The sequence below is a fragment of the Rhinolophus ferrumequinum genome, chromosome 19, assembly GCF_004115265.2.
Source record: "Rhinolophus ferrumequinum isolate MPI-CBG mRhiFer1 chromosome 19, mRhiFer1_v1.p, whole genome shotgun sequence".
Taxonomy (NCBI): Eukaryota; Metazoa; Chordata; class Mammalia; order Chiroptera; family Rhinolophidae; genus Rhinolophus; species Rhinolophus ferrumequinum.
The window spans coordinates 4292536-4318488 of NC_046302.1; the positions used below are offsets into that span (position 1 = coordinate 4292536).

Consider the following 25953-nt stretch of genomic DNA (forward strand, 5'->3'; position numbering starts at 1 on the left):
ACTTCATACATGACAAAGGTGAAAAACTGGCATGGTGAGGAATGGATGGTTTTTCTCAATCAATAGTGCCGGACAGCTAGAAATTCATATAGGAAATCTTCTACCTTAAATTCTATCTCACAATATTAAAAAAAAAAATCAGTTCAGTAAGATTTCAGATTAAAAGGTAAAACAAAAAAGATTTTAGAAGAAAACAGAACATTTTCATGATCTTGGAGTAGACAAACATTTCTTAAACAAAATATACCGACTATAAAGGACACTGATAAATTGTACTCTATTAAGAGCTTCTTGCTTTATCACATACATTCTCACAACACAATACCTTCAAAGGAACTTGTATCCAAAATAGATAAATATATTTTTAAAAACCAAGAAGTCAATACAAGAAAAACAGTCCACCGAATAGAAAAATGGGTAAGAAGTTGAACAGATATTTCACAAGACACTCAAAGGCCAGTAAGCATATATGAAAAGTGCTCAATCGTGTTACTAATCAGTGAAATGAAACTAAAGCCACACTTAGATACTGTTAGATAACTTGTCAGAATAAAATGGAAGACACTACCAAGTGTTGACAAAAATGTGAGACAACTGGAACTTAGGAAAACTGTTTGGCAGTATCCAATAATGCTGAATATAATGTATGTACTGTGACCCTGTAATTCCACTCCTAGGTAGAAATGCACACCTACGTGCACCAAAATCCATGTGGTAGAATATTTGAAGCAGTACTATTAATAATTGTTCCCAAATTGGGAATGAACCAAACATCCATGAGATAATATGTGGTTTATTCATGCAGTAGAATGCTATACAGCCATGAGAACGAACCTGAAAAATACATGCAACAAAACTCTCACAGAACATTGAGCAAATAAGCCAGATACAAAAGAATACATACTGCTTGATTCTATTCATATGTCCAAAACCAGACAAAACTAATCTATGCTCTTAGAAATTAGGATAGTGGTTACCCTTGGGGAGGTAGTAACTGGGAGCATGAGGGGGTTTCTGGGGTGCTGGTAATAGTTTGTTGATTTGGGTGCTGATAGTACCCATGTGTTCCCTTTGTGAAAAAGCACCTAATTGTTTATGTTACACTTAAAAAGTTAAAACGAAATGATTTGCCTCAGCCTGTATTATCAGCTGACTGAAGCAATGATTCCTTCTCTTGGCCTCTCCCCTTGGCTAGTTTCACACTTGCACTCACAACTCCTGCCACATCCAGATGGCGAGGGTGGGAAGAGCACCCCTTCGCTTTCTAACAGACTAAGCTAGGTTTTCTACAGGTCTGGTTGTTAAAGGAAGCCTGCTAAAATGTGAAATCAAGTCTATTTCTGACTTCCTGTTGATTATTCACTTTTCCCCCTCCTTCCCCTAGTGCCCAAATGTCCTCTGCTCCTTTTGCCCCAAAGTTCTTAGAAGTAAATGCTCCTCTTAGGGAACATTTAAATAAGTATCAAAGTTTTGAACCAAAAGGACGGAGTTCCAATAGTTAACATTTCAAGCGGCAGGTAGTGGATAGGCGTGGAGTCATCTGAGCCTTTCTAACACCTCTGAAAGAATATAACATACAATTGAAGTGCAGGCCTGACTTGGGGCATATGGGATGTTCAAATCTTGGCTCTGCCTTGGGCAAGTTTGTATCCTCTGTGCCTTGGTTTCCTCATCATTAAAATAGGGTTATCTCTATCCTTACCTCATACAGTTGTGATAAGAATCAAAATGAGTTACATATGTAAAAGTTAGAAAAGTGATTGACATACGATAGGAGCTTAATAAATGTTAGCTATCAATTTGGCTTAATCCAAGGTATGCTGTCTCCAAGGAAGCAGGACCTGAGAGTTCAGAGAGCAGAGGGCTTCCGTGAGCATTAGTCTCCCTAGGCTAACTGAGACTACTCCTGGGTGTCCCATACTTGCTCAGTATTGCAGTGAGGAGCAGGCAGGCACACATGCTTCATGGCTAAATGGGACCAGAGGAGAAACTGAGGACACAAGGAGGAGTTGGCTGGCCTCAGCCCAATATAAATCTGTTAAATAAGTCAATCCCTAATTAAGTGTAGCACCTACTTCATCAACTGCCTTCATAGAATCAGGAATGTTGCTGTCAGAGGGTGGAAAATGAAGAGATTTATCAGGTATGTAGTATTTGATGTAACAGCAACAAGGAAGGTGGTGACAACATACACCTATGCTTTCTATTTGACCAAAGGACCAGTAATCACCACAGGCATTTTGGTACAACTTTATTTATAGAGCCCTGGTCCTTGGATCTGGCCTCTACTTTGAAGACCTTGGCAGTGACTGGCTCAGGATACATACAAAGCCTGAGGTAGACAACAAAAGCCAACTTATCAACAGCGAAAAATAAAGCTCACTAACTACAATATTCCTAAGTGGCATTTTCTCCCTGTAGGCAGATCTACACAAGAAGCCAAATCTTCATTAGAAGGATACTTGAAGACATATAACAATAACGTAATGACAATAAGCTAATAAAGGCCAAAGAATCATTCCCAAAAGAGCTAATGGGACTAGAGACCTGGATATCTGATAGCTGACAATGTTTCCACTGATGATCAACATTGCACCCTGACTCAAAAGCCTGACTTTATAAACTTCTACTCTGATGCCCTATTAATGCTATTAACACAAATTTAGACAGCAATCGTATTTCCTTAATTTCCAAGTTTGGGGAGGGGTAGGCTAGGACTCTGTACTGATAATTACACAGATTAGTTAATAGATGTCAAAGTCTCTAATCAATGCCTTCGCACCCTCTGAAGGCAAATTTCGTTGGGGAGTCACACTAGAACCAGAGGCTTGGTGGGCATTGAAAAAGCAGAGTTACTACCCCCGGGCTTCCAGTTGTCTGCAGGTTAGGACCTCCCCTTTGAATGCAGCTGGAAATGACCAGATTCTCTCCCTGAACACTAGTTACATAGTGCCAGTGTTTCCTTTAGTATATTCTAGGCCCAAAGAATTCAGCTTGAGCATTCTTAGTTATGTCACAATCCAGTCACATTCCCAGATCAATCTTCCCAATTTCAGGTTGTTTCCTTTCTACAAATGGCTGATTTGATCATCATTTCTCCTTTCATCCTCGAAGGACAAACTGAATGTCAGGTCTGGGAGTGCTCTGCAGTCACTCCCATGAACCACTTACATCTCTAACCTGACAGTGAAAAGCCATGTCCCTCCCTCTTCTAACAGTTACAAGTCTTGCAAAGAAAATTACCAGATACTTAGACTACGCGTGCGTGTGTGATGAAGTCCTTCCAGCGTTTGCCTTGGTGATGGTTGGTAGGGACCACATTTCCTTAAGAGTTCTTCTTGAGTCACTGCCCAGACAATTGCAGCAAGGAGACGCTGGGGAGTGAGGGAAGGGCAGAGAAGGAAACGAGGCCAACAAAGCTCACAGGAAAGGGCAATTACCGGAACTCCCCATCCTCAGCGTGGCTCTGCGCCTCTCCTGCACATACAAGAGCTTGCTTAGAGCCCAGAGCCCTGTTCCATCCACTTGAGCTCTTTTGCTTCTCTCTGCTTTGTATTACCAACAATTACTCCATCCTTTGGAGTATTCTTTTCTCCCCCAAATTATCTATGGAGTGGAAAAGCGCAGGAGGAGGCTAAAAACACTTTATTACTTGCTTAGAATTGACACCATTAAATGAGAATAGCGATAGGAAATAATACAGAAGCTTTTCATGCTCTACTGAACTACACATTACTTTTTTGCACTTTCCCCAGAACTAAAATGAATCTGGATATGTATCACTAAGAGCTCACCATCTCCACCTCCCCAGCACCATTACAAAACCTTAGCTAGCTAACAGCAGCCACCATAGTCAGAGGTACTATTATGTATTTCCCCAAATGACTATGGCAAACTACCACCAAGGCAAAAAAACTTAATTTTTGTAAATCAGTAACAGTCTGGAGATTGAGATTGCAGAAGAAACAGAAATAAGGTAATCCACATTCCTTTGATAAAAGATTTGCTATTCCAACATCATGAACAACAACATGTATGAAAAATTAAGAGACTACACTTTTTAAACAAGTACTCTGGATAATTATAGAAAAGTAATGTCTTTTTCAACATGCTTTAAAGAAATGATTTTTAAAAGATATGCAATAATTGCTCTGCTTTTCTCTTTAAACTTTTCACTATATCTAAAAATTGGCAAGTTTTCTAAACAGTAATGTTAAAGTTAAGGACAATAGTAGCTGTCAGTTTTGGAAAAGTAGTCCAGCAAGAAGCCAGGGCTGATGATTGTAAGGGTTTTGAAACAGCAAATACAAATTCTGAATGGTCATGAGATGCTGGATCCTACTATACAATGTACGACACTATAATAGAGGAATAGATACTGCTTCTTTCTGAGGGGTAACAGATTTATAGCATGTATCACCAGTAACCTAAATCTAACATGGGGAGAATTAATCTGAAGTCTGTCAGCTTTTTTTTTTTACAGTCCTATTACAGTACTGAGGAAATCTGAGGAAAATGTACAACAGGTTTACATGGGAGAGGTTTTCATTATATTTTGAGAAAAAACAGCATTTTTGTTCAATGAAGAAAGATAAATCTAATTACATTCCTGATACCTAGAAACATTAATTGCTAGGATAGGAAATTCTTCAGAGAAAACCCCCCAAATCCAAAGCAATTCTATGCTAGGATCTGAAAATGTTTTATCAGTTCCAGAATTGCAATATATTAGCAAATAGAGTAGTTATTTATAATGAAATATAATAAGTGGCTAAAATTCAAGTTAAATAACTTTTACAACAATCTAAAATTTAGTTTTAAACTTATAACTTTAGTAATACATATTGAACACTTACATTCAACTGTACAGAATGCAATCTGTTTAATCTTAAAAAACACTAAATAGCAAAACTCCGGAAATAAGAGCACACACCTGCAAACCAGTACGATGCTCCCTATCAGTTCTATAATTGTAATACATTTAATACTGTAAACAAACATTGAATGAATCAGAGCACTGGGGAAAGAGTTTAGCGGCTTTCACAAATCATAACTTTTATGAGCTAAGAGAGTAGAGGCAAATGGAATTTTTAGAACATTACTTAAAAATAGATTTTTAAAGACAAAGGTCCCAACTCATTCTTATATACACACATAAAAATTCATCTGTCACAGACAGCAAATATTGAATTTATACACTGGAGTTTCCGGCACTATCATGTACATTTAGAATAATTAAACAGAAAGTTGTCAAATCTATCTAAGGTGGATCATTCAAAGCTGCATAAGATGGAACACAGCTGTTCTGGTGCTCACTGCTGCTTCTCAAATGCAAAAACTAAGTAAATACCTAGAAATAAAATAAATAAAAGTCAGCGTTTGGTTTTTCATATCCTCGGGAAACAAAATCTCTGTCCTATTTGTAATTTGGTGAAAATTCTTAGGTTTTCAAGCAGCTTTTGAAGAGGAAAGATTCTATTATTTTTAAGAGTTCCTCAATTATTTCGAGTAATTCAAACAGATGTGGTATTACTACATGTGATGTTTATTTGAAAACAAATGTCCAACTTACAGTAATTCTCAGTGACATCATAGCCCTTGAGAAAACCAATTCAACAGCTCTAAAAATTTCTAAAAACAGTTTGAGATAAGAAAATTTAAAAGTATAAAAGCAAAGAATATTAAAACTAAAATAATCTTATGACTTAATTCTTTTTACCTGGAGCAAGATAAATAGGTAGAACAAGTTTTCTATTCAGAAAAAAATAGAAAGAATCATAAGGAACATATACAATGTGCATATTAAAATTCCAATTACTGAATTGCTGTGTTGTAGGGCCTGGTAAGGAAAGTGAACCAAAAGCTACATGATAACGGATGCTTGGAGATATTAATCTGGCCCGAACAGTGATATTCCTGCATGAACCCAGCCCCAAGAGTACTCTTCCCTAAATAAGGTTTCCTGCTTTGACATGTGTTCACTCAAAAAAAATCTAAAGGCATCTATGGTTCTCCATTCTGAATCACACTTAAGTTCAAACCTCTATCTTTTAATAAAAACCTGTAGATTTTACGGTAAGAAAATATCTGAGAAGATGACAAATCCTCAAAACATCACAAGGATGTTCAGAGTGTGTACTAGGACATTCATTCAACCAGCGAGCCAAGATGACAGGTCACATAACTTGGAGTCCTCGGTCCTTGAGTTAACTTTGTTGAACAGCGAGCAGATGAAGGACGCCAGACTAGAAAACAGCCTCCTGATCCTTCAGCTTTTTGCCCTTCCAACCCAACCTGTACAAGAGTACCATCACACCAGTCTTTCTAAAACACTACTTTGGTCATGCTATTCTCTGCTCCTTATCTGCTAGTCCCTCCCACCCTTCTCACCCCCACGTAAGGAGAAATGAAACATGGCTGGCAGAATAGTAAACAGGAGGACAGAAAACAGGCAGGGTGATCATCAACACTGTAGATTCTTCTAGAAGATAAGGAAGCAAAGCAGTCTAAAGCATTCACAAGTATGCCACGAAATTTAGAACAGACAAGCATTACTTACCTTTCCTTGCACTCTAAGGTCGCAGTGCAACCCTGCTGAATCCACCCCAACACACCTACACCTACTGCAAATGACCTGGCAGTCCTATCCTGCCCTCACTGAGGGTCATTTGAAACCACTAAGATGCAATGTCTGATTTCAGAGAAACAATTACTACCTTACCTTTCTAACTCAAACATTCAAAAAGTTCACTCTTGAACCACTTCTAAAAGCAAATCAGCAACAATTCTCTACTTTCCTTTCACATTTAAAACATCTTCTAGAGGAGCAGCAGGCTGTTGTAACAAGAGCTTAATGATTAGACCAGTAGGAGTTCAAAATATAATTTCCTACATTTATTAAGACTGTGACACCAGGCAAAATACTCTCCAGCCCACAAAGCCCTCCAGTTTAGAATAGTGGACCTTATCAAAGCTGACTGGTCCCGAGCGCTAGATCCTGGCTGCAATTTGCCAGCGTTCCTTTTCTATTGCTTTTCACATCGCTAACCCATCTCTTCCTCAACTGTTTGGGGCCATCTAATTCATTTTCATGTTATCACTAAAATCTACAATTAATATAAAAATACATCTCTAAGCTACAGCCATCACACCGTCACAGCCTTTGACCAAAGTTGTTTTCCCTCACACGGTACTCTGGGAATGGTAGCATATCTAAGATAGCTGTTCCATTTCCAGTTTGAGGAAAGTAATTAAATGTGTAGTTTTATGCATACGCCTCAGTTTATCATTATGTCTCTAATACATCCTCCAATTCCATTTCTGCTGAGGGTACCAATATTCTCAGACAAGCTCAAAATGTTGTATTCTTTCCTTTTTGTCTCTACCCAGTTCAGCAAGTCCTAAGAAATTTTCCTTTCACGTGGGCTTCCATGAGGCCATGGTTATTAGCATGGACCACTTGGGTTAGCTTTGTGACCTTAGCCAAGTTAATAGTCGACTTGTAAAGTTGTGAGCTACAACATATGAAAATCTTAAAATACTGTGCCTGGGCACATGTTAACCACTCAATAATATCAATTATTATTTCTCAGGTTTTGTGAGTTTTCATTAACCTCTCCTTCACCTATTTTTCCCATTACAGTAACTTTAGCACTTTAAATTGTTTGCCAAACTAGTGCACTTATCTGTGTCTATTTCTTCCATTAGATCTGGAAGCCAGAGATTATAACTTGTTTACTTCTTTATCCCCCAAAGCCCTTTCATAGAACTTTATGTAAGTCAACACTCAATGTTTACCAAATGGATTGTCTATGATTACTACTTGTGCCTTCAACATAATCAGCAAGTATTTAAATAAACAGTGAGAACTATCTTTTAAGTCCTTGGGGCAACCATGTATGGGTATTATCATCATCTTAATAGAGAGGCTCTGGGAGCTCACTTCCTCAACATCCATTAGCTGAAGAACCACAGGACTTTGCAGATTTGCCAGACCTCTGACTTCTCTTCCAAAGATAGGTACCTCACTTCAGAATGTCTCCATATAAGGCCTGTCCTCACCCCTATAAAATATCCGGCTCGCTGCTCCTTCACTAAATGTTCTAGGACTTATTATGACTTCACTGTCAACATCAGAGTGGCCAGAATCAAATAAAATATATGGAAGTGTTCCATAAGCCAAAATTTCTGATGCAAATCTGAGGTAAAGACATCAAATACAGACGTCTATGTAATAATGAGTAGACAATGAAAATGTTTAAGAATGCTTGTGAAAGTTTGTTAAGCAACATCCTGCATATATTTTCTATTGGCACTAAACAGCTGTGCAAGAAAGGAGGAATTAGACATAAGGATTTTGTGTGAACATAAATATACACACACACAACCTAATATGTGTCAGAAAAACACTAAAGTTTTCAGATTTTAATGATCAATTTGAAACAATCTTTAAAAATGTCAATAAATCTATACTGATGATATACTCACTTGTAGCTTCCCATTCTGATTTACTTAAGGTTCCCTAAAATTACAAAAAAAAAAGAGAGAATTTTAGACTGAAAATAAAACTACAGTCGACACTTGAACAACACGGGTTTGAACTGCATGGGTCCACTTATATGGGGAGTTTTAAATAAATACTATAAATGTATTTTTCTTATGACTTTAATAACATTCCCTTTCTTTTAGCTTACTTTATATAATATATACAACATGCAAAATATGTGTTAAAAAACTGTTTATATTATTGGTAAGACTCCCGGTCAACAGTAGACTATTAGTTGTTAAATTGTGGGGGGAATCAAAAGTTATATGTGGATTTTCAACTGTGCAAGGGGTCAGCGCCCCTAACCCTCACATTGTTCAAAGGTCAAGAGTGTGTGTGTGTGTGTGTGTGTGTGTGTGTGTATAGATAGATCGTGTTTCCCCGAAAATAAGACCTAGTCAGACCATCAGCTCTAATGTGTCTTTTCGAGCAAAAATTAATATAAGACCGGGTATTGTATTGTATTTGTATTATATTGTATTATATATTATACCTTGTTTTATATTATATTATACCCGGTATTATATCATATTACATATATTATTCTATATTATATTATATTATATTTTATTTTATATTACTATATTATATTATACCTGTTCTTATATTATATTAAAATAAGACTGGGTCTTACATTAATTTTTGTTCCAAAAGACGCGTTAGAGCTGATGGCCCGGCTACGTCTTATTTTGGGGGAAACACGGTAGATTAAGATATAATGATATGGCAAGGTAACTCTCAAACTAAGTCTATAACTTTCTCAAGTACATTTTATTCAATATTTTATGGTTATAAAAAGTCAACGTAACTTAGGGAAAACAGACTAACGTGTATCTGAATTGTAACTCAGTGAACCCAAGTTCTGTAAACCCATGAAATGATTTCCTAAGTTTCCATATATGTTTTACATTTTTAAAAATATGTTTAAAAATGAAAACTTACCAAAGGTAGCCTGACTTGACTGTTCTTCATGTACTTTGCTGCATGTTCATAGTCATCCACCTTCTCTGAGGTAAGTTTGGAATTCTCATCTGCAGGATATGGCTAGGGAAGCAAGTGAAATTCCTAGTTAAGATATCATACTGAAATTTATAATTCAGAATTAAACACACTAAATCGCTGAAATAAAATAATTAACACAATAATCCCTAAGTAACACAAACTACACATACCTTTTGAAATATGGAAAAAAATGGTTGGAGGGAATCCCCTTCTAACAAAAGAGCTGTTATGGTAAATATTCTATTTACAGTTGGACTAACTGTATCATTTAATTACTACCAAGGACCACTTAGCAGCAAACACTTGCATCTCCCTGACTCCATCATAGGCTTTTTCTATTACAACACAAAGCTGAAGGAAGGTATTATGAAAAGAGCAACATATTAATTTGAGCATTATAGTGATTTAATAGCCATGGAAGGCACGAACAGCAATTAGAAACAATACAAATGAAAAACTTGAGTCAACAGAGAACACTATGAGTTAAAGAAGATAAGGAAAATAATCCAGCCTCCAAAGAAAGTCAATCTCTGTATTTCCAGAAGAATCTGAAGACACACACACACACACACACACACACACAGGCTGTTTTTTAACGGTATGTTGGGAAAATGTTTATTTAAATTACCTCAAATAGTATTTTTAATCCATTTTAATTAACGTCTCTTTATACTATAAAGAACAGTGCTTTGTAGATACATGTAAAAAACATAAATTACACAGACTATTTAATATAACAACCATCTACTCTATAAAAATTATATATTCTTTAAAATTCCTTTGTTTTCTTACAACAAAGCAGCTAGTAAGGAACAACTTTAGAACTAGATTTCCCTAACAAATTTTTAAGAAAATGATCCAGAAATGTCTACTTTGTTATCTTCTTTTCCCTTTGGCTTTATAAATATCTTACAATAAGTTCAGGCATTAGAATCTATTTGTTTGCTGTTTAAAAAGTATTGGGGGGAGGGGGCGGCGAGGCCGGTTAGCTCATTGGTTTGATCATGGTGCTCTTAACAACAAGGTTGCCAGTTCTATCCCCACATGGACCACTGTGAGCTGCGCCCTCCACAACTACTAGATTGAAACAACTACTTGACTTGAAGCTGATGGGTCCTGGAAAAACACACTTAAATAAATGTTTAAAAAAAAAAGTATTTGGCTTTTTGGACTTCCATATTGTTACCATTAACAACTATACTCTTTCTTATTGCAACTATACTCTTGTTAAACACAAGGGATGTAAGAAACACCACTTACGATCATTAAATTCTTTTGAACCTTCAAGCCCACATCTTGTGGTTTCATCACACTACAAACCTTCAAAACTTTAATCTGAATGACTGCCAAACTATTCTGTTGTAATTTTTTTAACTAATCAATGTAATAAGACTCCTCTATGTGATTATTTGCCTGTCACTGGACATCTAGATTCTGTCCCGTTGATCATTTTAACAAAATAACATGACAAAATAACATGATTATAAAGCTGCAAAATGAGTGTTTTTTCTAAACTTGCTAAAATGTATATATCCTATTAAGTGTCTCCTCTTACAGCAGTTACCTTTTCAGAACTATTCCCACGTGAGAAAAAAGAAAACAGGTGTCAGGACTTTATAACTATAGTTCCTTGGCTTGCGTCTTTTCATTCTTCCTTCCATCTGCTACACTGCTTCAGGAGAGCAGAGCCAAGTTTTACTGGTTTTACTGCTGAAACTCTGGGCTAGCTGAAGGCTGACGGCTTTAGGAAAAGACCTTTTATAGCAAACATCAGAGAACAGATCAGCTTAAAATCTGATCTGGATTAAAGCAATAGCATCCTGGCTGCTCTTTCTGCCTCTGGTCTTAACATCCCTCCAAACCATCTTCACAGTTGTTCTATTATTTGGTCATATCCTCTCCCACTCAAAGTCCTTTACAGGTGTACAGAAATGACTTGGTGAAGAAGTAGAAAAAAACCAAAGGACTTTTTCAAACTATACACTATTACTGCTCATGTGTGTCCCCAGATGGCCACAGTGATAGGTCATATCCTCAAGGACAGTAATGAGGGAGAAGAAAGACTGGAGAACTACTGTGCTAAGAAATACTAAGTTATTAGTACTTCTTCAAACATTCTCTGCTTTCATGCTTCTCCGCCTTTACTCTTATAGTCTACTTTCTTCACAAAAGGTCTTTTATATACTCACTGCACTTTAATAATTTCTTCATTAAGGCAATTCTCAATGTACTAAATTATTTGCTTATATGTTTATCTCCTCAATATGAATGATATTCTTGAAGAAAGTGGACCCTGTTACCCCTATATCCCACTGTCTACATATATATATATATATATTTTTTACATTACCTTTCCTTTTAATTTATCAAATTTATTAGGGTGACACTGGTTAATAAAATTATATAGGTTTCAACTGTACATTTCTATAATACATTATCTACATATTGCATTGCGTGTTTACCACCCAGAGTCAGTTCTCTTTCCATCACTATATATTTGATTTCCTTTTCCCTCTTTTCTACATATATTTTTTAATAAATTACACCGATCAATTCATTACCCACATGCGAAGAGAAAGTATAAACAACTGATCATTGTACATGTAACACACCATCAAGTAAGGATAATATACTAAAGGCATGTAAGTGTGTGGTGATTTATGCACACACTTTTTCTAGTTTTCTCCTCTCCCTCAAAACAAACAAAAACAAGCCTCTCTTAATGTAAAGCAAATACAAACATTCCTAATTCTAAAGTATAAGAAACATAACCAATGAAGAATATAACATTTTAGTGATTACTGGTTTTAAAAGACAACTTAGGTTTTAAAGAGGATCCTCCCATTCAAAAATGGGGAGGAGGGGAAATGCAACTACAACAGGAGAGTTTAGCTGGAATACCACCTATAAAAACTGAAGAAAACCTGAACGTTAATACCGCATGACCTTAAACAAGTCATTTATCATTTCTAATCCTCAGAATGCCCATTCAAAAACAGGAAAAGTGGCTGCTTTGCCTATTTCATGAGGTAGTTGTGAGGATAAATGAGTATGCTTAAAATACTTTTAAGAAGTTTAATGATTGATTAATATGATCCTGATCAATAATAAAAATGTTTACTATTTTAGATATGTCCAATTAAACACTGGTAAAAAAAAACATAGGGAAAACTAACTAATTAATGGCTGTACACTGTGTTTAAAGCTTGAGTAGACTACCTTCACTACTGCACTAGCGAAAGCAGAGAGGAGTCCAGCAGTTAAAGCAGGTCTCAGGACCAATACAGTCTAAAAGACTGGCATCTTGCCAGTCACCAAAGAACACAATTATACATGGTATGAACTTGTCCTCGACCCTGGCCACGAAAGTTTTAAATTACTGATGTAACCAAAGGACATTACTGTAAAGAAGTGGTTCTCAGCTGAAGGTGACTTTGCATCCCAGGGGACATTTGGCAATGTCTATAGACATTTTTGGCTATCACAAATGGGGGCAGGAGTGCTATTGGCATTTAGTGGGTAATGGCCAGGATGCTTGTTGGACATCCTACAGTGCACAGAACAGCCCCCATAACAAAGAATCATCCAGTCCAAAATGCCAATAGTCCTGAGGTTGAGAAATCCTATTTTAAAGCAGCACTATCTAGAAAATAGAATTTGATGACAGCATCACTCATTCATTGAAGTATTGACTGAGCATCTACCCTAGAAAGTTCCTGTACCAACCTCCATCTCAGGTGCTGAAGAGCCTAGAATAGTTATAAATAATATGTGTAATTTATATCAATATTAAGTGTCTACGTGGCCTTGAAAAGAAACTCAGAAGCAGCAAAACAAGATTATCATGACCTGGAACTTTTATACCTTTTCTAAATACTTACCTCCAGAGCCTGCATTCGTTTTAACAGCATTTTATTTTCATTGTTCTTAATCTTTTCTTCATAGAATTCCAGAAATGTTTTTTTGTAGACTAGTTTCATATTGTACTTCTTCACCATTCTGTCCAAAAAAGATTTAATGAAACGGCTTCCAAAATGTTTGTAATTCTTCAATAGCTTACTTTCACAACAGTGACATCTTCTGGGCTTAACTAAAAAAAGCTACTATCTCCTCTATATATTCACAATAAAGTGATGCAAAATGAATACGCAACACACCACTAACCATGCCCATAAGAAAATATGCCCTCTAAATCTCAATGGGTCACAGGTAGGTCTCTATTGATATAACAAATGGGTCAGGAAGTAAAATGAAAGACTGTGAGATGGGAATGAACAGCTATAAGGAACACTTTTCTATTGATTCCATTTTATTTAACTTTGTCTCTCACAGCGGCATTGAAAACAGCTGCCAACTTCCTTAAAATATTCTTCCTTTCTTGGATTCTATGCAAACATACACTATTAATTTTTATCCTACATCTTGGGTTGCTTCTTTATAGTTTGTTTCACAGATTTCTTTCACCCAACTTCTAAATTTTACGGTTCTGAAGAGATTGGCCTAGAGCCTTACTCATTTTCACTCTTGATTTTACTCAGCCTTTGGTGCTCAACTCTCTTCTGTCCCATTCATTTCTTCTACTGCTTACTAGGAATCTCCACCAGGATGGGGCACAGACATTCTCTAAGTTCCCATATCCAAGGCTGAACCCCACCAGATTGTTCCTCTGCCAATCTTTGTTATTTCAGTAAATTGCTCTAATAATTTATTCCAGAAATTCTGGGAGTTCTCCATGCCATCTCCTTCTCTCCACTGCCCACTGTATTCAACATGCCACTCTATCCTTTACATTAAACTATAAAACGTACTTCAACGGCTTTCCATCAGCATTTTGAACGAGCCAAGCTCTTTCCCACTTAAGGGCTTTCATATATATTGTCCCCTGTGCCTGAAAGATTATTCCTGCCAGTCTTTAACTGGCCAACTCCTATTCATCCTTTAGATCTTGACTTAAACATCACTTCTTCATAGATGGCTTCCTTAAATCCTCAATTACATTGGGTCTCCCTGTTATACTCCATGTTTTTGTGGGTTTTTTTTTTTTCCACTGCATTTGCCAAAGTTTATAACTATATATCTGTAGACAACAAGAAAGAGCCTGGAGTTGATTTCAGGCACCAGGCAAAGAAAGAAAGGAAAAAAGGGGAAAAAACCCTGAAGGGGTACATGGGAGGGCTTGTGAGGTGACAGGTGAGGGGACAAGATGAAGGGAAACATTTGAGGGCCTTTAGGATTTGTATGCCAGAGGCATATTAAGGCAGGATTCCTGTAATTTGAATTAGCCCTCCTTGGAAAGATACCATGAGTAAAGATAAAAGTCTCTTCTATTCCAGCAAGTTCATTTTTTATCATAAATCTCCAAAACAAGCCTTTAGAAATGAAACCAAGTTTTACACCTAAAAAAATAATTACAATTACAAAGAACTAAAACTCAATCTGATCAATTTGAATAGATTTGCCATCATATAAAAGCTGGTATTATATTTTTGTTCAGTTTCTTAATAAAATGGTAAAAGGGCACCTCAAAAATCCCTGTGCATTTGTGGATTCTGTCTCACCAAATGAAGACCTGTTTTGATAAATAACTTTTTAAAAATTTATGTATTAAAGTGATTGTGACTATATATGTCTATCATCATTAAACAATTTAAGTAGAAAAGGTTGCTAGTGCTTGCTTAGTTTTTTTAAAAAAGTTAAACTATTACGTATAAAATCACCAACTTTGTTAGTGAAAAACACCAAACTAACATATTAAACATATGAAACATACTAAAAATGTTTATTATTCTTTTATGAAGTTGAAGAGCACCAACATTTCCCAAAAGTTCACTACTTTTAAGAATAAAAGTGGTTCAAATTTAATTTTAGTTATAAATTGTGCACAGTATTTTCCTGTTTAGTCACACTCTACTGAACTTTCTTATATTATTGTATAAACTTTTTATATATTGTAGAACACCTGAAAATCCTATACCCATAATTTTACGGGCTGACTAAGACACAATTCAAATAATCACCAGCTAAAAGTAAGCAGGCAATAAAGCTCTTTTCCTCAGTTAAAAAAAATACTTTTGGCTGAATTCCTGGGATGAGAGAGGGACTGGAGATTGAGTTCAAACAATCATGCCTGTGTAATGAAACTCCATGTTAAAACCCTGGACCCATGAGGTTCTGAGAGCTTCCTGATGGAGCCTTTGCTTCTTCATACCAGCCTTGAGTGTCACCATTCCTCCAGACATATGCCCAGCATTCCCCAAGGAGAATAGGGAGACTGTGCAATTCAAACATAAAGGACACATACTACATAAGACCACCCAGCAAAGACTGAGAGACATAGGGGATCTACCTAATACAGCGAAGTAAACACAGAAAGACAGCCAGAATGAGGAAACAAAGAAACATGTCCCGAGGTGGCCAGATGGCTCAGTTGGTTAGAGAGCAAGCTCTTAACAACAAGGTTGCAGGTTCAATTCCCACCTGGGATAGTGGGCTGCGCCCCCTGCAACTAAGATAGAAAACGGGGACTGGACTTGGAACTGAGCTGTGCCCTCCACAACCAGAATGAAGGACAATGACTTCAAGGCGATGGGCCCTGGAGAAACACACTGTTCCCCAATATTCGCCCCCCGCCCCGGAAAACGAAAAAAAGTAACATGTCCCAAATAAAAGAACAGAAGAAACCTCGAGAATTGGAACTAAATGAAACAGATAACCAACCTATCAAAGACAGAGTTTAGAACATTGATGATAAGAATGTTTAAGGAACTTCGTGAGAACATAAAGGATAGAGAAATCATAAAAACCAATCAGTTAGAACTAAAGAATACAATAACTGAAATAAAGAACACACTCAAAAGAATTACTCGCAGGTCACCCATGGGGATCAACAAAAAGAAAAAAAGAATAAAAAAACAATGAAAATAGTTTAAGAGACCTGGGGGATAACGTCAAGTGAAACAACATGCGCATCATAGGAATGCCAAAAGGAGAAGAGAAGGAGCAAGGGATTGAGAACATAGTTACGAGAACATAGTTAAAGCAATAATGACCAAAAACTTCCCTAACCTGGTGAAGGAAATCGACATACAAGCCCAGGAAGTGCAAAGAGTTCCAACCAAGATGAACCCAAACAGGTCCACACCAAGACACATTATAGTTAAAATGGCAAAGGTTAAAGACAAAGAGAGAATCCTAAAAGCAGCAAGAGAAAGACAGAGGGTTACATACAAGGGAACTCCTATAAGACTATCAGCTGGCTTTTCTACAGAAACTTTGCAGGCCAGAAGGGAGTGGCAGGAGGTACTCAAAGTGATGAAAAACAAAGGCCTACAACCTAGACTGCTTTATCCAGCAAGGCTGTCATTTAAAATTGAAGGAGATAAAGAGCTTCCCAGAAAAGAATAAGCTAAAGGAATTCCTTACCACTAAGCCAGCATTGCAGGAAATGTTAAAAGGGCTTCTTTAAGCAGAAGAAAGATGAAAACAATCTAGCTAATGAAGACCAGAAACACAAATAAGAAAATGGCAATAACTATGTACCTACCTATTACTAATCACTTTAAATGTAAATGGATTAAATGCTCCAATCAAAAGACACAAGGTGGCTGAGTGGATAGAAAACAAGACCCATGCATATGCTGTATACAAGAGACTCACCTCAGATCAAAGGACACACACAGGCTGAAACTAAAGGGATGGAGTAAGATATTTCATGCTAATGGAAATGAGAATAAACCTGGAGGAGCAATACTTTTATCTGATAAAATAGACTTTAAAATGAAGAATATAATAAAAGACAAAGAAGGGCACTGCATAATAATAAAGGGATCGATCCAACAACAGGACATAACCCTAGTAGACATCTATGCACCCAATATAGGAGCACCTAAATACCATGTTTCCCCGAAAATAAGACCTAGCCAGGCCATCAGCTCTAATGCGTCTTTTGGAGCAAAAATTAATGTAAGACCGGGTATTATATTACATTATATTATATTATGTTATATTACATAAGACCCGGTCTTATATTTCATTAAAATAAGACCAGGTCTTATATTAATTTTTGCTCCAAAAGACGCATTAGAGCTCTTGGTCCGGCTAGGTCTTATTTTTGGGGAAAGATGATATATAAAACAGATACTGACTGATGTAAAGACAGAGATCAACAGTAACACTATCATAGTAGGGGACTTCAACACACCACTGACAACAAGGGACAGATCCTCCAGACAGAAAATCAATATGGAAACAGTGGCCTTAAATGACACATTAGACCAGTTGGATTTGATATTTCTAGAGCATTTCACCCCAAAGCTGCAGAATATACATTCTTCTCCAGTGTATATGGAACATTTCCCAAGATAGACCACATGTTAGGCCACAAAACAAGTCTCAATAAAATTAAGAAAATTGAAATCATATCAAGAGTCTTCTCTGGCCACAGTGCTATGAAATTAGAAATCAATTACAAGAAAAACAACTGGAAAACACACAAATACATGGAGGCTGAATAACACGTTACTAAATAATGAATGGGTCAACGATGAGATCAAGGAAGAAATCAAAAGACACCTCAAGACAAATGAAAATGAAAACACAATGACCCAAAATCTATGGATTGCAGCAAAAGCAGTCTTCAAAGGGAAATTCATAGCAATGCAGGCCTACCTAAAGAAACGAGAAAAATCACAAATCAACAGTCTATCCTTACACCTAACGGAACTGGAAAAAGAACAGCAAAATAAGCCCAAAGGGAGTACAAGGAAGGAAATAATAAAGATCAGAGCAGAAATAAATGAAATTGAGACCAAAAAAACAATATAAGAGATCAATGAAACCAAGAGCCGGTACCGTGAAAAGACAAACAAAATCAACAAACTTTTAGCCAGACTAATAAAAAAAGAGAGAGAGAGAGAGAGCCCAAATTAATAAAATCAGAAATGAAAGAGAAGTGACAACAGACACCATAGAAATACAAATAAATTTAACAAAATACTACAAGCAATTATACGTCAACAAATTAGACAATCTGGAAGAAATGGATATTTTTCTAGAAGCATACAACCTTCCAAGGCTAATTTAAGAAGAAACAGAAAATCTGAATAGATTGATTACTACCAGTCAAATTGAATCAATAATCAACAAGCTCCCAACAAACAAAAGCCCTGGATCAGATGGCTTTACAGGTGAATTTTACCAAACATTCAAAAAAGAATTATCACCTATTCTCAAAATATTTGAAAAAATCCAGAAGGAGGGAAGGCTCCCAAACTCTTTTCACGAGGCCACCATCACCATGAACCCAAAATTAGACAAACTCATTACAGAACAAACTATAGGCCAAAATCCCTAATAAATATAAATATAAAAATACTCAACAAAATATTAGCAAACAATTCAGCAATACATTAAAAAGACCATACACTATGATCAAGTGGGATTCATTCCTGATAGGCAAGGTTTTTTCAATATCTGCAGGTCAATTAACATGATACACCACATTAACAAAATGAAAAATCATATGATGGTATCAATTGATGCAGAAAAAATAGATGACAAAATCCAGCATCCATTTATAATAAAAACTCTGAACAAAGTGGGAACAGTGGAACCATATCTCAACATAATCAAGGCCATATATGACAAACCCACAGCTAACATCATACTTAATGGGGAAAAGCTAAAGCCATTCTCCTTAAGATCAGGAACAAGACAAGGCAGCACACTTTCTCCACTTTTATTTAGCATAGTTCTGGAAGTTCTAGTCACAGCAATCAGACCAGAAAAAGAAATATAAGGCATTCAAATTGGAAAGTAGTAAAATTGTCATTATATGCAGATGGCATGATACCATATAGAGAGAACCCCAAAGACTCCACCAAAAAACTATTAGAACTGATAAATGAATTTAGTAAAGTAGCAGGATTAAAAATAATATTCAGAAATAAGTTGCATTTGTATACATCAATAATAAACTATGAGAAGGAAAATTAAGAAAGCTGTCCCATTTACGATTGCTTCAAAAACTATAAAATACTTAGGAATAAGTTTAACCAAAGTAGTAAAAGACCTGTACTCAGAAAATGATAAGACACCGAAGAGAGAAATTAAAGAATATATAAATAAATGGAAACACATTATCATGCTCATGGATAGGAAGAATTAATATAGTTAAAATGTTCATATCGCCTAATGCAATATACACATTCAATGGAATTCCTATCAAACTACCAAGGACGTTTTTCACAGAAATAGAACACATAATCCTAAAATTTATATGGAACCATAGAAGACCCCAAATAGCTATGGCAATCTTGAGAAATAAGAACAAAATGGGAGGTATCACCATACCTGACATCAAATCATACTACAAGGCTATAGTAATCAAAACAGCATGGTACTGGCACAAAAACAGACACATAGATCAATGGAACAGAAAGGAGAGACCAGAAATAAACCCGTACCTAGATGGTCATTTAATCTACGACAATGGAAGCAAGAATTTACATTGTGGTAAAGACAGTCTATTCCATAAATGGTGCTGGGAAATCTGGACAGACACATGCAAAAAAATGAAGCTGGACCACCTCTTTACACAGGAATAAATTCAAAATGGATTAAAGAGTAAAATGTAAGATATGAAACCACAAAACTCCTAGAATATAGGAAGTAAATTTGCAGACATCACCCTTAGTAATATTTTTACTGATATATATCCCCTCAGGCAAGGGAGGTAAGAGAGAAAATAAACATATGGGATTACATCAAACTAAAGTTTTTTTCACAGCAAAGGAAACCATCAATAAAACAAAAAGGCATTCTACTGAATGGGAGAAGATATTTGTCAATGATACATCTGATAAGGGATTAATATCCAAAATTTATAAAAAACTCATTCAACTCACCAAAAAAAACCCCCAAAACAACCCAATTAAAAAAATGGGCCAAGGACATGAAGAGACTTTTTTTTAAAGAGAACATACAGATGGCCAACAGACATGAAAAAATGCTCAACCTCACTAATTATTAGAGAAATGTAAATAAAAACCACAGTGAGATACTGCCTCACTCAGGTCAGAATGGCTATCATCACTAAATCAACGAATAACAAATGATGGCGAGGATGTGGAGAAAAGGGAACCCTGGTGCACTGTTGGTGGGATTGCAGATTGGTGCAGCCACTATGGAAATCAGTACGAAGGTATCTCAAAAAACTGGAAATGGAACTACCTTATGACCCAGCAATTCCTCTCTTAGGCATCTATCCAGATAAATCCAAGACACTAATTCGAAAAAATATATGCACCTCTATGTTTATTGCAGCACTATTCACAATAGCCAACAACTGAAATGCCCATCGGTATACGACTGGATTAAGAAACTGTGGTACATATATACAATGAAGTATTACTTGGCCATAAAGAAGAATGAAATCTTACCATTTGCAATGTTGTGGATGGACCTAGAGAACATTACGCTAATTGAAATAAGTCAGACAGAGAAAGACAAATACCGTATGATCTTACTTATACGTGGAATCCAAAGAACAGAATAAATGAGCAAATTAATCAGAAACAGTCTCAGAGATATAGAGAAAAAAACTGACGGTTGCTAGATGGGAGGAGGGTGAGGATGAGGGAGAAGGTGAGAGGATTAGAAAGCACAAATTGGTAACCACAAGATTGCCACGGGGATACGAAAGACAGTTTGGGGAATATAAACTATGTTGTAAAGATTTGGTAGGGTATCCGATGGACACTTGTCTTATTAGGGAGACCACTCATGGGCGATGTAGATGTCTCACCACTACAGTGTACACCTGAAGCTAAAGCTGAATAATACTGAATGTCAACTGTATAATTTAATATATATATAGTCACAGGATGTGGAGTACCGCATAGGGAATAGAGTCAATGGAATTGTAACAGCTACATACGATGTCAGAGGGCTAGCATATTGGGGAAGGGAGTTTATCACTTTGTGAGGGGTGTAAATGTCTAACTATTACATTGTTTTGTACATCTGAAACTAATTAAAACAAAATACTTTTGTTTTTAAAAAGTAGGAAACCAAATTCGGTCAACTGTGACACCGCCTACATTTAAGTTGACTCTTGTCCTCTCCCTGTCAAGGAAAACCCCATGACCAAGGTTTCTCATAAGGCCTTGAAGCCTCACCTCAGATGAAGTGCGCTACCCCAACTCTCCCAGTGTCTATCGAGTCCCCAGGACTCCTAGGAATTCAAGTGCATGAATGAATACTTTCCTGAATCAGGATTTTATTATCAACATTACTTGCGAGCACATAGGTCATTTCAGAGGTATAGTGAAATGTAAAACAACTTTTAGTACCCATCCCTGTCAAAAGGACTCATTTCATATTGCCAAGTTACTAGCAGTTATTTAAAAAAAAATCTTTTGATATTTGCAATGTCAAGTATTTTCTGTCACAAGTTGAAGGTAATAGGCTCCCTTTCTTACCTACAGGATAAAATAATTCCAGGAATAAAAGCAAACTAAATAAATAAGGCTATATGGCACCAATGCTAGATTTGAGGTTAGTCCCCCTTTTTTTTTTAACAAGGCTATACCTTTTCTTTGGATCTCCTATAAAGTAAGGGATGATTAGAAATACTGGGTATTTTTTTTTTCCTCTCCAAAGGCAAAAAGAGAATAACAACAGATTAACAACATCCTTACTCAGTTAGCAATGGAAAATAGACCAAGAATTCAGGGACATCCACAACACCTTCCAATTTGAAGTCATATTTGCAGCCAAATAAAGGATAACTTCCTTTCTTCTGAAATTTCACAGTATATATTTCATTTCCAAATGATTCTGTTTCTGAAGTTTCAAGGCGTCTTCTATAATGGTTATCCCGAAACCAAAATAAAAAGATTAAAATTGTTATTAACACAAGCTTATTTTGATCAGATTATGCATGTGAAAAAACTATATGATGCAATTTTAAAAAGACAATTGACTTAAGCCTTTTAATTTAATTTGAGCTACTTTTTAGAAGCAATATACTAAAAGATCATTAACAGTTTTTCTAATAATGTTTTCAAGTTTTATAAAAACTCTATTTCTGATAAACATTTGCTACTTTAAAATAAGCTTAACGCTCAGCACTTTGTAATTCACAGTATTTGAATTACAGTATTTGAAAATACTTACATCAGTTCAAAGCTATTGGGAGTGGTACCAATAAAATAGCCTCCAGGGCTAAGTCTCTCACAAGCATTTCTGAGCATTGTGTCAGCCTGCTCATAGGACTCAAAAGAGTAATGACAGACAAACTGACAACTGCAGATGTCAAAGCACATTTCCGGGTCATGAAATTTGTCAATCAAAAGTTCCTAAAGCAAATTAAAATGGGTAAACATTTGAAGTTAAGTGTAGCATAAAAAATTTGTAATCAATTAGTTTCTAGAATTAGGATTCTTAAAATAAAAGTAGACACGCTCTCCAACTGATCTATCCTTTCCCTCAGTCTTCAATACCTTTCTCTTATGTATAAAAAGGGTCATAATGAAATCATTCTTTCATTCTTGTTCAATAGAATTTGATTCCCATTTTCATAGTAATTTTAAAAACTAGGGATTCTGAAATCATCCTATATATCATCCAATATATCATAGGTAACATTTAAAAGAGTCGATCCTTTCATTTGGTTTCACTTGAAAGCTAAAGTAGAATAACTTTGAACAATAACTTTAAAAAACATACAAAGCTGGCCTTATAGACATTTAAAAATATATATATATTGGTGTTTTTAAAAGTTTCCAACATTCTAGCAGTATACTACCACGTTTCCTCTCACTTTCAAAACTGAAAACAACACGTGTACGATTAAAGGTAGCTCTAATAGCTTAATGAGCTCACAAAAGTCAAACAAAGAACATACATTTCAAGGTGAGACTTGCACCATTCAAGTGTCTCTGTAGTTCTTAAACTTCAGAGTTGTTAGGCAATTGAGAAGCAGGTAGAAGGTGAAATAAAACAGACTCTAATATGTTGGGAAACTACCCTTATAAATTACAAGGTGAACAAAACATAAGTTCAGTTCTACTTCAAAATACTGTAAAATAAACCTTGTCCAAACAGAAAAGCAACAAGTGACTTCAAAAGTTCAAATTATTAAAAGCAAAAAATTCTCAAAAGCACTCAGGGGACCATTTAAAAAATTTATCACAACAGAATTTTCAGTTGAAACTGAAAATGCATGTCCTAAGATTTTTAACATTTCAAAGCACATTTTCAAAAAGAGCTGATTTTTAAAACAAATCATTTTATCAAACTAAAAATATGAAAAATTGATAAATTTTTAAAAATCTTGTACCTTTGAACAATCAGCAGTTATAAATTCTGCATTGAAAATATATTCATTATCACGACGATTTTTCATGTCCTCATACCGCTGCTGACATTGTTTGACAGAAACATCAGCAATATCTGGAAGGGGAAGGGGTGTTAGTGACTGTCAACAAAGACCCGCAGAGATAACAAAATGTAAATTCAAAGATGGCACAAATCTAGACATTGATTTCAACTTAAACTTTGGTATGAAATCTAGCCTTAGTACAAGCAAAAAGGTTCTATTTCCTTCAAAACAAAAAAGAAAGTCTGTTCCCATGTAAATGCCCTATTATTTTTCAAGAGGCATTAAAAGCTTTCTCAATAGATATGTATAACAGAAAAGTTCTGTCATGATTTTTAAATGCTTATTCATTAAAAGCAGAAAGTTTAGATTCCAATTTGAATCATAAAATCTAATACTTTATACCCAGGTTTGGAAATGCCAAATTTGTATTTGCTTAATAAAATGTTATTTGCCTTTTTTCCTGTATTGAGATTTGCACAGATGGAGCAAAAGCAATGGTGGGTAAAATACTGGCACCGTATTATGAATACAAGATAGTGGTAGCAAACGGTACTGGTAATACTTATATTCTTCACCACTATAAACCAGAATGAGAAAAAAGAAAAGCCAGTTCCATCTAAGAATATCCTTGAGAAAGCAGTAAAAATTAATTTTAGTAAGTCTTGGCTCTTTTTAATATTCTATGGGATGAAATGGAAAATAATAAAACATTTCTGCTACATAACAAAGCTTGAACAGGACTGGTATAATTGTATTGTGAACTGTACTGGTCACTTTTCTCATAGAAAATTGTTTCCACTTTAAAAGCACCATTGACAGATAAGCTGGGTATTCAGACTTGGTAATTTGGCAGACATTTTCTTGAGAATGAACAAAGTGAGCCTGTCACTTCAAGGAAAACAACAGATGTATTTGTTACCAATGGTAAAATTTGAGCTTTCAAGTGAAAATTACAATTCTGAAAAACTTACATCTACCACCATGGGCTAGGCATCTTGCTATTTACTTCTCTGATTGGTGGTGATACTAAACAAATGTGATTTCTTGATGTCAACATAGGAAGATTTGCATAACTTTACTGAACATTATTTTCCAAATATTATAAAATCTCACAGGGCCAAAGATTCATTCAAAGTGCAAGACAGACCAACGGATTTAAATGTAACAATATGAAAACTCATCAATACGGTTTCAGATTCCACACTGTGGATGTTTAAGGAACTACATACTGCTTGTCAAGTTTTGACGTAGTATCAAAGATGAACATCTTCAATTATCTGAAAAGACTATTAAAGTATTCCTTCATTTTACACTTATCAAATGAAGTAACAAATCACAACATACTGAATGCAGAAATAGGTGAGAGAATCCAGTTGTCCCCTATTATTCCACACTCTAAAGGAATTTGCATAAAATATTTTTAAAATGCCAGTCTTCTTACAAAATTTTGTTTTTAGTGGATTAAAAATATTTCTTAAATTATCATTTTTAATTTCTACAGTCAATAGATGTAACCACACACAAAAGCTTTCTGGGGTCCTCATTTTAAAGAGTGTACAGTGGTCATAAAACCAAAAAATGTGAGAAGTGCCAATGTAGGCAACATTTCATAGGTTGTGCTGTATACTTCCTGCTACTTATCACATTGGAAGAACATGATGCCTGCTTGTTCCACTTTAGTGTTAAGACTGACTAGTGGGTTCAGGTGCCTTCAACCTCTCACCTAATAGCTTTAGCATCTTTTTATGATTGTTGCTTAGATCTATTATTTCATCAGGGTGGAAAAATCGTGATTTTCATCATTCCTCCTGCACTTATGATTTTTCAAGAAAGAACAACTTCCCTTTTCAATCATTTGGTTACCTTGAAATATGGTTCATACAAGGTTGGGAAGATAAATAACTCAATCCCCACCTCCCCACTTAATTTATGAATTTCAGAATAATGAGTAAATTTCCTAGCAACCTCCAAGGATAAACAATAAGATTTTCCCCCTTTATTTGATGTATTGCCATCCACTCTG

At 35.7% G+C, this 25953-nt stretch overlaps 1 protein-coding gene across 2 annotated transcripts in view; it reads right to left on the reverse strand.

Annotated features, from left to right (window-relative positions):
• Nucleotides 1–4468: 4468 nt before the first annotated feature.
• Nucleotides 4469–25953, reverse strand: part of RNMT (RNA guanine-7 methyltransferase) — a 28941-nt gene continuing 7456 nt past the window's right edge. The window contains exons 5-11 of one of the 2 annotated variants that reach the window (XM_033087416.1): nt 23889–24001; nt 22724–22905; nt 22246–22410; nt 13429–13546; nt 9488–9589; nt 8488–8521; nt 4469–5350 (exon numbers count right to left, since the gene is read on the reverse strand). In XM_033087416.1, the coding sequence (XP_032943307.1) occupies nt 5313–5350; nt 8488–8521; nt 9488–9589; nt 13429–13546; nt 22246–22410; nt 22724–22905; nt 23889–24001 (752 nt within the window). In that variant the 3' untranslated portion in view covers nt 4469–5312. The remainder of the gene's footprint in view (nt 5351–8487; nt 8522–9487; nt 9590–13428; nt 13547–22245; nt 22411–22723; nt 22906–23888; nt 24002–25953) is intronic. The other variant, XM_033087415.1, reaches the window with a different exon arrangement.